This window comes from Nicotiana attenuata, unplaced genomic scaffold, assembly GCF_001879085.1.
Source record: "Nicotiana attenuata strain UT unplaced genomic scaffold, NIATTr2, whole genome shotgun sequence".
Taxonomy (NCBI): domain Eukaryota; kingdom Viridiplantae; phylum Streptophyta; class Magnoliopsida; order Solanales; family Solanaceae; genus Nicotiana; species Nicotiana attenuata.
Genome location: NW_017670901.1, coordinates 305,493 through 323,479, shown reverse-complemented (window position 1 = coordinate 323,479; position 17,987 = coordinate 305,493). Strand labels below are relative to the sequence as shown.

The following is a 17,987-nucleotide window of genomic DNA, read 5'->3' as shown; positions in this document are numbered from 1 at the left end:
GACCTGACCTCCTTGACTTTAACTTCCCAGGGAACAGCGTGAGCCCTGGAATTGAATAATAATAATACCTTTTGTCCTGGTTCAAAGTGACGGGTTTTGATACGCATGTCATGCCATCTCTTGGTTTCTCCTTGTAAAGCTTGGCATTTTTATAAGCATACAACCTAAACTCGTTTAACTCATTCAACTATAAGAGCATCCTCTCGCCGCAGCTACCAAGTCCATATTCAACTTCATGACTGCCCAATACGCCTTATGGTCAAGTTCAACTAGCAAGTGACATGCTTTCCCATACACAAGCTTGTACGGAGATGCTCCAATTGGCGTTTTGTATGAAGTTCTATATGCCTATAAGGCATCATCTAACTTTGCTGCCACATCCTTCATGTTCACACTCACTATTTTCTCTATTATTTGCTTTATTTCTCTGTTTGACACTTCAGCTTGTCCACTTGTTTGTGGATGGTATGCAGTGGACACTTTATGGTGGACCCCATATTTGGCTAGAAGGTTATTTAGCAACAGATAGCAAAAATATGTTCCTTCATCACTAATCAAAGCACGTGGAGTCCCAAACCTTGAAAATATGTTCTTTTTCACAAAAGTAGCTACCGCCTTGGAGTCATTGGTTAGCAATGCAACCGCCTCCACCCATTTGGAAACGTAGTCCACCGCGAGCAATATGTACTTGTTCCCTCTTGACAATGGGAATGGACGCATGAAATCTATGCCCCACACATCAAAGATCTCCACCTCCAGGATATTATTCAAAGGCATCTCATGCCTCTCATGATTGTTCTTGTTATCTGGCTCTGGTCACACTTCTTAACAAATGCATTGGCGTCTTTCAATAATGTTGGCCGATAGAACCCCTACTGCAACACCTTCCAGCCATCCTATTGCCTCCATGATGGCCCCCATAAGGTGAGGCATGGAAATCATACAACAGTTGTTCCACCTCTTTTTTTAGGAATGCACCTCCTCATAAGCTGAGCAACGTAGTGTCTGTACAAGAATGGCTCATCCCAGTAGTAAAAATTCACATCATGCAGGAACCTCTTCCTAGCCGCAAACTGGATTTCAGGAGGGAGAACTCCATTCACTAGGTAGTTCATATAATTCCAGTACCATAAGGCAAGGTCATGTGTGATGGAAAAAGCTGCTCATCAGGGAATGTCTCCTTAATTTGTCCACCTTTCTCCACGTGCTCATGATTTTCCAGCCGAGACAGGTGGTTGACCACTTTGTTTTCTGTGCCCTTTCGATCTCGTATTTCTACATTAAATTACTGCAACAATAAATCCAGAGCATCGATCTAGATTTTGGATTCTTTTTTCGAGAATAGATACCTGATTGCCGCAAGATCGGTATGGACTGTGACTTTCGTTCCCGCCAAATAGGCTTGAAATTTCACGAATGGCCACACAACTTCCAATAACTCCTTCTCAGTGGTGTTGTAATACAATTCTGCATCATCAAGAGTCTTACTCGCATAGTATATATAGTAAAACATCTTGTCCTTTATCTAGCCCAACACTACTCCATTAGCATGGTCACTTGCATCACACATAAGTTCAAACTGCAAAGACAAATCTGGTGCCGCAAAATTGGTGCAACTACCAATTTCTCTTTGAGCTCATCAAACACCTTCAGACAGGCCTCATCAAATTTGAATGTCACATCCTTTTCGAGCAACCTGCACAATGGAGTAGCAATTTTAGAGAAATCTTTAATATAAAAACATGTGTGTCCCAAGAAACTCCGGACACCCTTCACAAAAATGGGTGGTGGAAATTTTGCAACTACCTCCACTTTCTCCTTATCAACTTTAATGCTGCTCCTTGAGACTCTGTGGCCCAAAACGATGCCTTCTTGCACAATGAAGTGGCACTTCTCCCAATTCAGCACCAAATTCGTTTCTTCACATTGTGCCAACACCTTGGCCAAATTTCTCAAACAATCATCATTGGAAGACCCAAAGACTGAAAAGTCATCCATGAAGACTTCTATGAATTTTTGTACCATATCGATGAAAATGGCCATCATGCACCTTTAAAAAGTGGCTGGTGCATTGCAAAGACCAAATGGCATTCACTTAAAAGAAAAAGTACCATAAGGGCATGTGAAAGTCGTTTTCTCTTGATCTGTTAGGGCTATAAAAATATGATACCCCGAATATCCATTAAGGAAGCAGTAGTAATCATTCCAGCCAACCTGTCCAACATCTGGTCAATGAATGGAAGGGGGAAGTGATTCTTCCATGTTGCTTTGTTGAGCCTTATATAATCAATGCATACTCTCCACACCATCACGGTGCAAGTAGGAATTAGCTCATTTTTCTTATTCGCTACAGGCACACATTTCACTAGACTTACCTATTTGCTATCAGAAATAGGGAAGATGATACCTGCATCAAGCCACTTAATTACTTCCTTCTTCATGACATCCTTCATAATGGGATTCAACCTTCTTTGTTGCTCAACACTTGGGTGGTGTCAATCTTCCATAAAAAATTTATGCATGCAAAACAATGGACCGATTCCCTTAATATCAGCAATTGTCCACCCAATAGCTCTGTCTTGCTCACGAAGCACTCTTAGCAGCTTTTATTCTTGCAAAGTAGTCAAGCTAGATGAGATAATCACCGGAAATGTTTTAGCACTTCCCAAGTAGGCATAGCAGATGTGCGCTAGTAGAGGCTTGAGTTCAAGTTTTGGAGCTTCTTCAATAGACGGCTTCCTTAAGAGGAGCCAATGTCACTGGTCGATCTAACTCCTCAAATATTCCAAGACCATGAACATACTTGTATGACATGTTAAGGACTCGCTCAATCTCTTCCACCAACTCGTCTTCACTTTCTTCTTTATCCCCCAATAAAGCTCGTTCAAGGGGGTCTGTCGGGCTCATATAAGGCATCACGGAGGTCACATCATTTTCCACCACAGAAATCATGGATAGCTCTTCATAATGGAGTGCAATTTGAGTGCTTTATAAACATTGAAAACCTCTACTCGATCACCCAAAATTATTGTCATTTTCCCTTCACAAACATCAATAATTGCTCGGCCTGTGGCTAGAAATGGACGCCCCAAAATAAATAGGACTTCCTGACCCGGCTCATAGTCCAAGATAATGAAATTAGCAGGAAATATGAAAGAACCCACTTGGACTAATACATTTCCAATCACCCCTTCTGGACTAGTAAAGGATCAATCAACCAATTATGATATCACTGTAGTAGTTCGCGTCTCATCCAATCCCAATTGCTTGAACACAGATAGAGGCATCAAATTGATGCTCGCTCCAAGTTCACACAAGGCTCTCCTGACCGTGTGCTTACCAATCGAGATTTGAATAGTGAAACTCCCTAGATCCTTCAATTTCTGAGGTAGCTTGCTTTGAATTTGTGAACTACATTCTTCCGTGAGGGCCACAGTCTCGAACTCGGCTAACCTTATTTTATTTTCCACGATGTATTTGATTTTTTTTGCATATTTGGGCACTTCCTGGAAGATGTCTACCAACGGGATATTGATTTGTACTTGCTTCAAAATGTCCAGGAATTTTTTATAGGCATCATTGTCCTTCACTTTCTGTAATCTTTGCGAGAAAGGGGGTAGTTGCTTAGCCACTGTAGGTGATAGTGGTTTTGCCACCCCCTCCTTAGATGGGATTTCTGCTACAATCTCTTTTGGTACCTCATCTTCCACATTGAGAGGTTTTTCAGCAAAAGTGACTTGTTTTCTCTTTTTGGAGGGAACTTCCACCAACACTCTTCCATTTTGCAATGTCACAGCATTAACATGAGCTTTAGGATTTGCTTTGGTGTCACTTGGAAGGGCCCCATCTGGCCACATATTTTGGGCACTAGCAAGTTGCCCCATTTGTCGCTCCAAATTTTGAATGACTGCTGAGTGGGCTGCTGCTTGGGCCTGATGATCAGCCATTATCTTCTTTAGCATCCTCTCAATATTGCTCATTGTATATATCAGTTATTCAGCTTATAGTGGTCTATAATGCTATTAAGGAGCTTGGGCCTGTATTGATTCTGAGTACCTTGTTTCCCACCCCATGAAATGTTTGGGTGTTCCTCCAGTTCGAATTTTAGGTGTTCCCATACTGAGTTGCCTGGCCTTTATTTGCATTACCCACAAAGCGTGCTGACTCTGGATTTGCTGGGCATAGATCACTTGTGTGACCCTCTCCACAAACTTCACAAAATGCCTGAACTTTTTACACTGGTTGAACTTGTTGCTTACTAAGAACCATGGCCATCTTATTGAATTGGTTGGACAATGTAGCAACCTGCGCATATATTACATAAACAAAATGTAACTCAAGGACCCCTGCAGTTTGTGCTGCCCATTTCCCCTTGCCAATTAGGATTACTTTTGGAGAATTTGTTTAATAATGTATAAATCTCATTAAAGCTTTTCTCCAATACCTAACCACCGGCTGCAACATCTACCATGATCTTAGTCTCTGGGAGTAGCCCTTCTATGAAGGTATGAGCCAACACTTCATTAGTTTGATTATGATGAGGACAATCTCGAAACAATCCCTTGAAGCTCTCCCAAATAAAATATAAGGACTCACCCTTCATCTATTTAAAAGCGACTATCTCACTTTTGATCTTTGCACTTTTGCCGGAAGGGAAGAACCGTGCCAAGAATTTACGAGCCAAATCATTCCATGATGTAATAGAGTTAGCCAGTTCCACCTTCAACTATTTCTTCGCTTGGCCCAAGAGAGAGAAAGGAAATAGTGTGAGCCTCACATTGTCTGGTGTGACTCCATTCGTGAGATAAATATCACTGATCTCCAAGAAGTTAAGAATGTGTTGCTGCGGATCCTCATACGGTAGACCCATGAATTGCCCGTTTGCATGTAATAGCTAGATCATGCTCTATTTCAGCTCAAAGTGCCCAGTGATTCTAGAATTCATGATGCTAGAGGTAACATTAGCAATGCTAGGCATCACCACCTCCTATACCACCAAAGGTTGCCCGTCTTCCATCTCCGTAGGTAGTTGTTTAAGTGCTCGAAGATTATATGTGTCCCTTGCTTCTCTCAACCTTCTATGAAATGTTATCTCAGGTTCTGGTTCAAAGTCTTGAAGTCTATCTTGGCTCCTAACTCTTAGCATTCAAACAAAGTTCCTGAGAGTAGAGCAACCAATAAGAAACATTAGAATTGACGAAATAAACAACAATATTTAAAGCTAGTAAAGTAGTTAATATATAAGTCCGCGACAACAACACCAAAAACTTTCTCCCAAATGCACACGCAAGTATACATGGTCAACAAGAAATATAATAATGAGTAGAGTTTCAAACCCACAGAGACATGTATTTATCTATCTACTAATTTCACTCAAATTGTTATTCAGTCGAGTCAATCAAGGTTGAGTTGTGTGATTTATAGCTAATCAATAAATGTAACAATTAACTAATTTAGCAAGCAAAGAGTAGTTGTGTTGAGAATTCAATAGAGATAAACATTCCAGTGTTATGATCGATTCACCAATTCTATTGCGTTCTAACTAACGCCCCTTTTTCATCCAATTTGCTTATGGTTGCTAATTAATCGAGCAAAGTATACTCGTAATATTCTCCCGAATTATCACTGGCCTATCCAACATAGATTGACGCCTATTTTCCTATGGAAACAATCTATTAAGAATTCATTAAGATCAACATACTCAATTAAGCATGGTGATTAGGTATATTCTCATCCTAGCCACAAAATCTGCCCCCCACTTTAGAGTTAAGATCATGCCCTCTTCAATTCTTCTCTTTTTGCTTCAAATTGTGCCCTTTTGTTTCACATTGTTACTGGGTGACTCCTATACATAAAAATGCCACAAATTAGCATAAATCATTACAATACACGTACAAATCCATGAAATTCGAGTAAAACATTAGGCGACATGCATATAAATACATATACTTTAAGCTAAATATCAGTGGGTGATTAAGAGTTTCTACATGTTTTTTTTATCATAGCGGTGTTGCAAAGGTTTGGCACAGGTTTATCTGATATGAGGTATGTTACCAGTATCAGATTTGGTTATGAGCAGCTATTACGATATGAAAATATTACTATGAGTACATGAGTTATGTGGTACATCGTGTGGTTCTATCTTGGGAATATAGTTATGGCTTGATGCAGCTTGCTGGGACTTGTACAGTGTATGTATACGAGAATCAGATATTATAAGGAATTTTGGATGTTGGAATTTGGTTCTGAGGTTTATGGGCTAAGGTTGAAAAAAGAATCTTCAGTCGCTGTTGTGCTAATAGACTTATATAGATTATGGTGACGTGGGATCACTCATGGGTAGGTGTATGATGAGTTACAACAGTGATTAGAAATCTTTGGAATGAATCTGGCACGTTCGAAGACGAACGTATGTTTAAGTGGGGGAGAATGTAACGACCCGATCAGTCATTTTGAGCTCTAGCATTTCTTTATGTGATTTGAGACTTCGAGTGGCATCATATAGTGTATTATGACTTACGTCCATGGTTGATTTTGATTCTCGAGTAGTTCAGGATTGATTTGATCGAGTGATTCTCAATTTGGAAGCTTTAAGCTAGAAAAGATTACCAAGGTTTAATTTTTGAGTAAACGACCTCGGAATCGGAATTTAATGATTTTAATAGGTTTGTATGATAATTTTAGACTTGGGCGTATATCCGGATTTGAATTTGGACGTTACTCTATTTATTGAAAGTTGGAAATCTGAAGAATTAGAGACTTCATAGGTTTGATCGGGAGTTGACTTCAGTATTATCAGGTTCCTATTACGTTTTTGAGACCTTGCACAAGTTTATTAATTTGATTTGAGCTTGTGCACAAAGTTTAATAGTGATCTGGTATATTTAAGTGTGATTCATGCGCATTCGCCGAAAGTTTAAAGGATTGAAAGTTAAGAGAAGGATTTTGATCCTCGATTCTTGGTTTTGATGTTATTTGTGGTGTTTTGAGAATTCGGATAAGTTGGAATAAGGTTTTCAAACTTTTTGGTATGGTTGGATAGGGGCCCAAGGGGGCTCGGATGTGTTTTGGATTAACTTTGGACTATCTGGAAGTGGTTTGGCAGGTCTGGTACTGGTGTGTCGCATCAGCTATGGTTTTTGCATAGGTGGAAGATTGCAGAAGCGCAGAGGTGGTCGCACATGCAAGGAAGTACTGGGGACTCTAAGTCCACATATGCGGAATATTTGCATCTGCGAGTCCGCATGAGCGAGTATATATGCGCAGAAGCACTTGTGCATAAATGCAGTCATGCTGGCTCAGGGGTTCTCACATATGTGAGGGCATTTCCGTAGATGCGGTGTTACATCTGCGGCTGAGTATGCACAGATGCGAGGATGCCTGATCTGTGGGTTTTAAGTCGAGTTTTAGCCCATTTTTCGTTATTTTGAACTTTGGAACTCAGTAAGTGGCGATTTTGGAGGAGATTTTCACTACTAAATTGTGGGTAGGTAATTTCTACTTGGATATGATTATCTATCTTGATTTCCCATGGATTTACACACCTTAATCATGGAATTTGTGAAGAAAATTTAGGGGTTTTGCCTACACTTTAAGAGAGTGTATTTTGGGGATTTGAGTACCTATTTGGACTCGGTTTTGAAATCTATGGACTTGGCAGGTTATGGGTCATCGAGATTTGGTATTGGTTCCGGATCCGGGCATGCAGGTCAAGCTTCACTTTTGTTGACTTTTTTGAAAATTCATCAAAGATCGAAGCTTTATGGATTGGGATCGCATTCTATAGCATTGTTTGACTTTCTTGGTTGATGATTTCTTGCATTTGCATGAGTGGAGGGCTAGGGAGAGGTTTTTATGCGATTTGAGGTTGAAGGGCAGCCCTGATGAGGTAAGTATCTTGCCCAATCTTGTTAAGGGAATAAACCTTGGGATATGACTTTGTTCTTCTAATTAATGTGTGAGAAGCAACGTATATGTGAGGTGACGAGCATATATGCTGCTGCTATGTATGATTCATGACTGGAGTAGTCTTAGGTTGTACTATGCCTTGATTTGGATATTGTTCTTCTTCCTATCATGCTTTATATATTTGTATAACTACGTGAACTCCATGGATCGTGCTAGAGATCATGTGTAGGTATTGATTCCCTGTTTGAGCATAATATTTGCTATTGTGTGGCGTATCCGCCTGATTTGAGTTGTAGTTGTACACTTTGCACACGCATACACCTTAGCATGCTACTTTTCTCAGTCGATGAGTATGTGATTTGATATCTGTTGACCCTATACATGTATTCTTGTATATGCTATCTGATGGACTGGATTGATAGCACTAGAGTTGTCCATACAATTGTCGGGATCACGGCACCTGAGTTGTCCGTGTGACGTATATGATTATGGCACATGAGTTGTCCGTGCAGCGTATGGATAAATATCCACCCCACCTCACCCCCACCCCCCACCCACCCCCCCACCCTCCACCCCCAGGGTTGTCCTCTCACGTTTATCCTTGATGACGTATACACGGATTGTGGAAAACCAGCTAGTAGTTGGATTAGTGTATCTGCTCTATATGCAGACTCCTTGGATGTATACATGATTTTTTCTGTGTATGTCTCTATATGCTAGCGTCGAAATGTATACATGCCTTTTCTGCACATCTTCTCTAAACGATGCTTTACTTGATGAAATGATTCACGGTACATATATTTCCCATGGGTCAGTCCGAGTAACTTGACTTGCTTATTCATGTATATCTTCTCTAAATGCAACTATTGATGAAGTATTGATATTCATGCCTATCATCTCTATATGCAAACTGTTGACGGTATTCGATATTTTATTCGTATCTTCTCCATATGAAATTATTGAGGAGTTACTGGCTATCAAATGCGTATCTTCTCTATATGCCAAACTATTAGTTGATTACAATACATGTGCGTATCTTCTCTACGTGCACCGAGTTCCTTATCTGGATTTCTGGCTTAGATTTGGATAGTGTGTTTGGGCGTATGTATATCTTATTGATCTCTATAGGTTATGTAAAGTGAGTATTCTTAGCTTGAGCCTTGTTACTACTTCACCGAGGTTAGTCAGGATACTTACTCAGTACATGGTGTCAGTTGTACTCATAGTATACTTTTGCACCTTGCGTGAAGATCTTGGAGTTGCACTGCTGAGAATGGCAGAGACTAGCATTGAGGATGTACTTGCATTCCAGAAATAAATTACCACTTGTTCTTGGTAATTAGGATTTGTACTTCTGTTTATGTATATTCAAACAAATATTGTATTTATTCTTTAACCAACTTTGTAAATCCAAATCTTGGTGACTCATGACTTGTACTACAGGTCCTTGGGATTATATATGAATTAGCTATTTTATTCATTGGTTATTGATGATATTTCATTCGAGTGGTGTTACTTGTTGTTTAGCTTACCTTATGATTGGATTAGGTGTCATCACGACTTGGTGGGATTTTGGATCATGACATGACTAGGCCTTTGCGAACTCCAAGGCCAATCCCAGCACGAACGCGAAGAATCAATCCACCAACCATCGTGAACACGGCCCCTAAGTCGCGAATGCGAAGAAGAAAATCTCCCTAGATCCAAATTTCACTCTACGATTGCGATCCTTCCTCCATGATCACGATTAAGGGCTTGACACCAGCAAAAATCTGTAGCACTAAAAATGCTTCGAGTGGTCCAAAACTCACCCGAGCCATCTAGGACCCCGTCTAATCATACCAACCAGTCCATAAATACGACCCAGACCTATCCAAAGCCTCCAAACACATACGATAACATCACATAAACGAATCCAAGATCAAATCAATAGTTGAACTTCTCTAAAGTTAAAGAACTTCTAACCAAGTGTCTGACTCAAGCCTAACCAATGTGGATTACATCCACACTTTGCACACAAGTTCCAAATAATGAAACGAACCTATTTCAAGTTTCAAAACAATAATCTAAACCCGATATCATCAAAATCAACTCCGGGTCAAACTTAGGAACTCTCCAAGTCTTCAAATTGCAATATTTTGGCAAATAGAGCCAAAATATCCTAGGAATCTCCAAATTCAAATTCAAACATACGCCTAAGTCCAAAGTCACCATATAAGCCTATTTGAACCATCAAATCACCAATCTGAGATCGTTTATATAAAAGGCAAACCTTGGTCAACTCACAACTTATGCTTCCAATAATGGGACTAATCATTCCAATCCCAACCTCCCCGGAACCAAGCATCCACCCCCCCCCCCAGTCACAAAATAGCAAACAAGCGTGCGGAAAACATCAAATACGAATACATGGTTCAAATCGGTCGTTCATATGAGGCCCTAAACTTTGACATATTATTTAAGATTTGTTCCTATTGAACACTTATACTACTCAAAATTTATATTTATTAGGAATTTCTTCTATATTTAGCAAAAACTCGCCAATGACGTGACAAAGTAACAAATGAAAGAATGAAATTTGGCATTTGGTTCCAAAATAATGATTAACTTTTTTCCTTTTCCTTTTTTAGATTTAACTTGATTTTAGTTTTAGATCTGATGGTTTTTATTTTTAATCTAATATCTTCCCGAAGAAGAGAGGAAAGGGGAGAGAAAAAAGTGGTGATAGTGGCGGATCTCTATTTTTCCAGCGAACAAGGTAGTGATAGTTGTCAAATTCAATGGAAAATGAGGAGGATATGGTGATGGTAGTTTTCAAATCTTACGAAGATGAAGAAAGTATTGGAGCAGTGGTGGCATCAGTGACGGTGATGGTAGAAGGTGGTGGTAGTGGTTCAAAACATGAGGAGAAGTGGTGTGGTGGTGCCGGTAATGGCATATTTGAAGATAAAACGACGGTAGTGGTGAAGGAGGACAGGTGGATGAAAAAAGAAGAGAAATGATAAGGGTGGATTGTGGTGGCAACGGCGGTGGAGATGGTGGTGGATAGTGGAGAAGTTGTGACAAATGAAGAATAAAGAAGAAAGAGATAAAAAAAATAGCTAAAAAGTTACCTCTCATGCGTTGGGTATAGGTGTATCATCCCAAATAAAGAAGTATGAAATTCATTTGGCAAAAACTAAAAAAAAAAAGATAACACATAAATTGAGATAGAAGAAGTGTAATAAAAAATTTTAACGCTTTCCTAGGGTGAGTTGTATATTTCCAGAGATGAATGGCCAAAATCTTTTTTTGGCATGTCTTCACGGAATATAATTATAAATTTATTATATATTCGGCTACCGTTTATTTGATCTATCTTCTTATTTATCCTAATTTTTGCCAGTGGTATTGCTTTTCCTTGAAATACCTGCTACCTTTTACATAACATTTTCGGAGAAAATTAAGCTTATTTTAATTAAACTCATGTCACGACCCAAAATCTCACCAATCTTATAATGACACCTAACCCAACCCGCAAGGTAAGTCAAGCAGAATATAAATGAAACAAACCAACCTGTCGTTTTCAGCTCTAGAATTCCGTTCGGCGGCTTGAGACTTTGAGTAGCTTCACTTGACGTAGTATGACTTGCGTGTATGGTTGGATTTGTTCTCCGAGAGGTTCGTAGTTGATTTGAAAGAACAATTCTCAATTCGGAAGCCTTAAGTTGGAAGAGTAGACAAAGGTTTGACTTTTGAGTAAATGACATCAAAATCGATTGAAGGTTTCAATAGGTTCATATGGTAATTTCGGACTTGGGCGTGTGTTCGGATTTGGATTCGGAGGTTCCTAGAAGATTTTTGCCCTATTTGTCGAAAGTTGGCAAGTTGAAGAATTGGAGAGTTAATAAGTTTGAGCAGGAGTTGACTTGGAGTTACCAGGCTTTGATTGGTGTACCGGGACTTTGGATAGGTTCATTTGGTTAATTGAGACTTATGTGCAAAGTTTGGTTATGATCTGGTAAGTCTAAGTGTGATTTGGACGCGTTCGGCGAAGTTTGACGGTATTAAAGTCAAGAGAATAATTTGGTCTTCGATTCTTAGTTTTGATGTTTTTTATGGTGTTCGAGCCTTTAGACAAGTTTGAGTTATGTATATGGACTTGTTGGCATGATGCGATCTGGTTTCGGATCCTTTGGGTGAAATTAGGAGCTGTTGAGGTTGTTGGTGTCAGTGGTTGATTGCGATCGCGGAAGGTAATTGAGGCAGTGGGTTCCTCTATTTTGCATTCACGTAGAGTCTTGGTCCGTGGAATTTGGCTGGGGTTTTGTGCTCCGTTGAAGGTACTCAAACTGCCTCCTCAACTCCTCTATCCTACTGCGGGGTATGAAATGCTTCAAAAAACCATGGAGAACTAAGCCCAAGTAAGAGGAGGTGATCTCGCTGGTCGGCCCATCTCATAAACTTCCCACCACCTCTTGGCCGGACCCTGCATCTAGAAGGCGGTGAAGTCAGCTCCATCGGACTCGACTAGTCCCAAGTTGCACAATATCTCATAACAACGATCCAAGAATCCATGGGCTTCCTCTGAAGGTGTACTAATGAAGTTACGAGGATGCAACTTGGTGAACTTATTCAGTCTCTTCAGCTCATCAGCTGACATCACTGGCCTATCCTCAGGCTAGCAGTAATAATAGGCTGAACTCCCCCAACCGGTAAAGCTGTAGGAGTCCTAAAACCATGGGCCACCTACTCTGGGGTGTGGGTAGCTGGAGTCTACGCTCCACCCCCTGCCTGGGAAGTAGATGGTATAGTAGAAAATGCCCCATTCTGAGCCAAACTCTCAAACAAACCAACCATACGGACCAAAGCATCCTGACAACTAGCGAAACAAATAGGCCTTGGGGAACCTGAGTTGGTACCTCCGGCTCATCATCATAGTCATGAACCTGATCCTCAACAGGAGCTACTGGTAGCTCTATATCAACTGCACGAGCAGGGGCTCTAGCTGCAGTGCGTTCTCCGCCCCCACCTCTGCCTTGACCCTGCCTCTCACGGCCCTAGCCTGGGTTAGCGGCGCCTTCTCAGCTGCACCAGACAATTGTGTCCTCACCATCAATGAGAGAAGCAAAGATTCAGACTTAGGGATAAACAAATCCCCATGACAAAGAATGAAAGAAAGAGAACTTTTCCTATCTACCTTATAGCCTCTCAAAGATAAGTACAGATGTTTCTGTACCGATCCGCAAGACTCTACTAGACTCACTCATGACTTGTGAGACCTAAGTAATGTAGTGCTCTAATACCAATTTATCACGACCCCAAATCTTACTAAAGTCGTGACGGTGCCTAACACTGCTTGCTAGGAGAGCCAACATTCAATACACAGAAATAAACTTCAATAACATTAAGGAAAACTCTCAAAAGTGGAATAGGATAGATAATTGTAGCAATATAGTGATACAACTGAAATACCATCCCAGAACCTGATGTCAACAAGTACATGAGCTCCATAGAATTAATAAATACAATGGTCTAAATAACAATACAATACTGTCTGAAGTACATAAATGGTAATAAGAAAAGTAAAGGGATGGACTCCAAGGCCTGCGGACAGAAACAACAGTGCTACCTTGAAATCACCAACGAGTACAGTGCAACTCACTAACAATCAGCTCTATCAGTAGTACCTGGATCTGCACATAAAGTGCACAGTGTAGTATGAGAACAACCTACCTCACGTATTCAGTAAGTAGCAAGCCTAACATCGGATTGAAGATAGTGACGAGATTGGCAAAGTCCCCTACTAATTTTAAATAATAACAGTAAAAACATAATATTAATAATGATAAAGGGAAAGCAGCTCAAGAATAACAAGTTTAACTGATTCACATTAACAGGAAATAGGCATGCTTCCCAATCAAATCAGTTAAGTCATCAATCTCTAGATATATTAAGCATCAATTAGCATGAGGAAGATATGTCTCTATGCCTGCATGACAAGTAACCATGCCAAAACCATCAAATTCATGATTGAATCATCAGATAAGCACAATCTCATCACTATACGGGTGCTTGGCATAAAGCCCCTCACTCAGCACATACCAAGTGCCTACACTCACAGGGCCCAAAATAACATGGGTATCACCTGACTCCGGAGAACGGATCCTAGCCCAAGCGCTGATCGGATCAAAATCCAATGACCATAACTCAGCCCAAATATCCTGGCGCACGCGTCACCTCAATATTAATATCACTTAGCCCAATAGAGGGTCCGGTGTACGTTTCACCTTAATATCAATAATAATACGGCTCTATGGCCCTATTTTAGTCGTTAATCCGCTCAAATCACAATATGCCAACATCTCACAGTATTATAAATCAATTTACTGCAAAAATCATACCAACGTGCCACAAATCCACTCAGACCCATAATACTCAAGCAACGAAACCAACAACATGTGAGAAAACAGGTGATAAGTATACTGAAATAGTGATATAACACGCAAATATAATATCATGACTGAAGAAAGTATGACTACAATCAAGGCAAACAACTCAACATAGCAAAATAGTCCTATCATGTCTCAAAACAGATAAGCACATAACCTAGACATGATTTCTAACATGAATAATAGCTCAAATAGTCATAAAAGTGGGAAAAACACAATAACATAATGGAATAATAGCAAAATAAGGCACATATTAGCTTAAAGTCTATCCTCATGGATAACCACAATGCACGTATATACGCTCGTCACCACATACGTGTGTCACCCCAACACATAACAATCATCGTAATCTATGGGAAACATACTCACAAGCTAAGCCAAGGCAAGATACTTACCTCAAAGTGCGAGAGTCAATACTCCAAAAACTTGCCCCTTGAATCAACCTCCGAACGGGTCAAATCTAGCCAAAAATAACTCAATTATGTCAGATAATGCTATAGGAATCAATTCTAAATAATAAAGCTACAGTCTTTATCAAATAGCAAAAAGTCAACTCAGGCCCGCACTCCAGAACCAAACAAAAGTCACAAATCCCGATCACGTAATCCAACACAAGTCCAAATATACAAGTTTTATCAAAATCTAACTTCAAATCGGGGTTCAAATCCCAAATAATTACTCTCTGAAATTTCTTACAAAACCCCCCAATTTTCTCCCATAGATTTCACCAACCAAAAGTCAAAATCAATGATAGAATTATGAATAACAATCAAATCCAAGTTAAGAGCACTTATCCAATCCAAGTGGGTGAAAAGCGCCCCAATTCGAGTTCCCAATCTCAAAATATAATAAATAAAGCCAAACCCTCGATCAAAATATATTCTGCCTAGCGATCTCACATCTGCGCTCTATTTTCCGCTTCTGCGAAGTCACATCTGCGCCCCAAGTCTCGCTTATGTGAGCTCCACTTAAGTCCCCGACCTCTCGCACATGCGGAGCATTACTCCACTTCTGCGATACTGTAGGTGCGACTGTTACACCCCGTGTTTTCGTACGTAAAAGTGCGTCGTAAGTAAACTAATGTAAGACCAAAAATGAGATCATATTTGGAAGTATATAAAGTAAGTTATCATGTTACCTTAGATGTTACATATATTGAAGATCATGAACAACAAGTACAAAGAGCATTGGAAGGTTTAGAAGCTAAGGAGATGAAGAAAATAATGTTTCGTCGAAAGTCGACAAGTTGGGAATGTTATAACATGTGAGACTAGGGTGCTTAACATGATAAGGAGGTTATTTTATGAGTTATGTTAGCCGTATGATAGTCGTGTGTTATGTTTTGAAGTCAAGCGAGTTGTGGAACAAAAGTTAGAAAAGGTCATCACAAGTTACATTCATAAATGTACTGAAAATTTGGGTCAAATGTAACTGCAATTTTCTCCCAATATACTTAGAGTTATGGGGTTTTCCACATTGAAGATATTTGAGTCTATTTTCTAACTCATTAAACCGTTTGTCAATACGACATTGGAGGAGAGAGATATATGCATTTTCGCGAGACTGCGCAGATTGCTAGGTGGCAAGTAGGTGTGTCACCTACTTGCTTAAATGAGAGTCCAAAAAGGGGCTATTTCGGGTCGGCCAAAGAGCTATATTTAAGGGCTTATCTCCTGAAATATAACACCCATTACATAACACAATAACCAGACCTAAACCCCTGCAAACATCCTTCCAAAAATTTCCCACAAACCCTAATTGATTTTCTCTCTCTTTCAAGTTCTAATTGGAGGTAAAACCTAGAGTTTGAAAAACCAAGATAGGAGCTAAGTTATCCAACAAATAAGGTAAATTTACTGCTCTCTTTCATCAATTTTTCTGCTGTAAATGCATGGTAAGTAGTTCTATATTTGTAAGAACTCACGGCACGATGATCGGAAGCCGTGAGTTCGAGTTATTCACTTGTAGCGGGCTATTTTGTTTTGCTGTTGGGCTGCGTGTTTTACTACTGTTTTGTGGATTTTTGGAGGAGGAAGGGTATGGAGAAACACCACATAAATACGGGGTTGTGGGCTGGCCATTCGTCGTAACATTCGGGTCGTTTGACACTACTACGGTGGTTGTTTTGTGTATGAAGAGATAGGGGTGTGTTGGAATATTTTATAGTATTTTATGAGGTATATAAAGCTGGAAAATGATGTATATATGTTGTTATTGTTGTGTTCTTGTGTTGATTGGTGTTATCTTGAATTTGGAGGAAGTAAAGATTATAGGGGAGATGCTGCCCGTTTTAATACAAAATAAGTTTGTCGTTCGTTGTGCGATAGTTGTACCTTTCGTAACTTAATGATAGTATTACTATCGTTGTTGTAGATTAAGGTGCGAAGAGGCGAGTCCAACTTGGTGGTTGGAAAGATTGTGATAAGGTATGTTAAGGCTAAACCTTTCTTCATTTTGGTTGATCCTGTAACTACATGAATTTGATAACGAGGCATAAAGAGAAGTTCATACTCCCGAATTTATATACATTATCCTAGTCTCATAAGCTACAGTATTATCCCTTATCGGGACTTCATATTCAGTTTAGTTTTATCTTCTTTCAGCCAAGAGAGCAGAGAGTCTATATATATACAGTATTACAGTATTTTCACCACCATCGAGCTATAATTGATGGGCAGGCCCCTATTGGAAAACCTCCGATCAGATGGTAAGTTATATACCGAGCCTACTATGGTCGGTGCCTATGAGCGAGCCCAGAATGGCCGAGATACAAAGCCTAGTATAGCCGAGCGCCTATGAGCAAGCCTACTACGGCAGAGCAGTTACACATACCGAGCCTTATAGGGCCGGACAGCTATTTTACTTACTATATTGAGAGAGATGAGTCAGTATCAGCAGGTAAGCATATTTTCAAATTGTATTTGACTCCCAGGTACTTTCAGTTATTATATTATCAGTTCAGTTTCAGCTTTCAGTTATTCTGTTGCCTTACATACTCGGTACATTATTTCGTACTGACATCCCTTTTGCTGGGGACACTGCATTTCATGCCTGCAGGTCCTGATAGACAGCTGGATAGACCTTCCTAGTAGACAAAGTCAAACATCAGCTTGGTTGGTAAGCTCCACTTCCTTGGAGTTACCAGGTCTATACCTTGAAGTCCGTTTTATATATACAGGTTTGATGGGTAGGTCGAGGCCCTGTCCCGACCATGATACAGTTCAGTTATCACTAGAGGCTTGTAGACGAGTCCTGTACATTTTTATATCAGTATTGTGGCTTTACCAGCCCTATGTAGATGTTTAGTTTGGTATTGCTGGTTGTAGACATTATCTTAAGATGATTCAGAATATGGCCTTATCGGCCTAAGTTGAGGGTTACAACTCCAGAGTTCATAGCTACAGAGTGGTACGCTCGGGCCGAGCATGGCACCAAGTGCCGGCCACGCCTCTTCAGGTTTGGGGCGTGACTGCGACAACAAGCCCGATTCTGCGCAACTCTCCTAAGCCTGCCTGCTCCGCTTCTGCACCCAAAACTCCGCATCTGCAATCTCGTAGATGTGCAAACATCTCCGCATCTACCAAACCTCTCCTGCCCTAGCCATCCTTCGCACATGAGCGAGTCTGCACCTGCAGATTCGCACCTACG

The 17,987-nt window shown here is 40.2% G+C and overlaps 1 protein-coding gene across 1 annotated transcript; it reads right to left on the bottom strand.

The window, feature by feature from the left end:
- Positions 1–348: 348 nt before the first annotated feature.
- On the bottom strand, positions 349–2,043 carry LOC109244354. The gene is made up of 3 exons (XM_019411432.1): positions 1,581–2,043; positions 1,129–1,275; positions 349–812 (listed from the first exon to the last, which is right to left on the bottom strand). Exons 1-3 carry the CDS (start codon positions 2,041–2,043, stop codon positions 349–351), a joined length of 1,074 nt encoding a protein of 357 aa, XP_019266977.1.
- Positions 2,044–17,987: the final 15,944 nt, after the last annotated feature.

Coding starts and splice junctions, on each gene's coding strand:
- LOC109244354 (XM_019411432.1), bottom strand. CDS start 2,043: ATGGCCATTTTCATCGATATGGTACAAAAATTCATAGAAGTCTTCATG. Junction 1,276..1,580: donor GCACCAGATTTGTCTTTGCA/GTTTGAACTTAT, acceptor AATTTAATGTAG/AAATACGAGATCGAAAGGGC. Junction 813..1,128: donor ACACATGACCTTGCCTTATG/GTACTGGAATTA, acceptor AAGTGTGACCAG/AGCCAGATAACAAGAACAAT.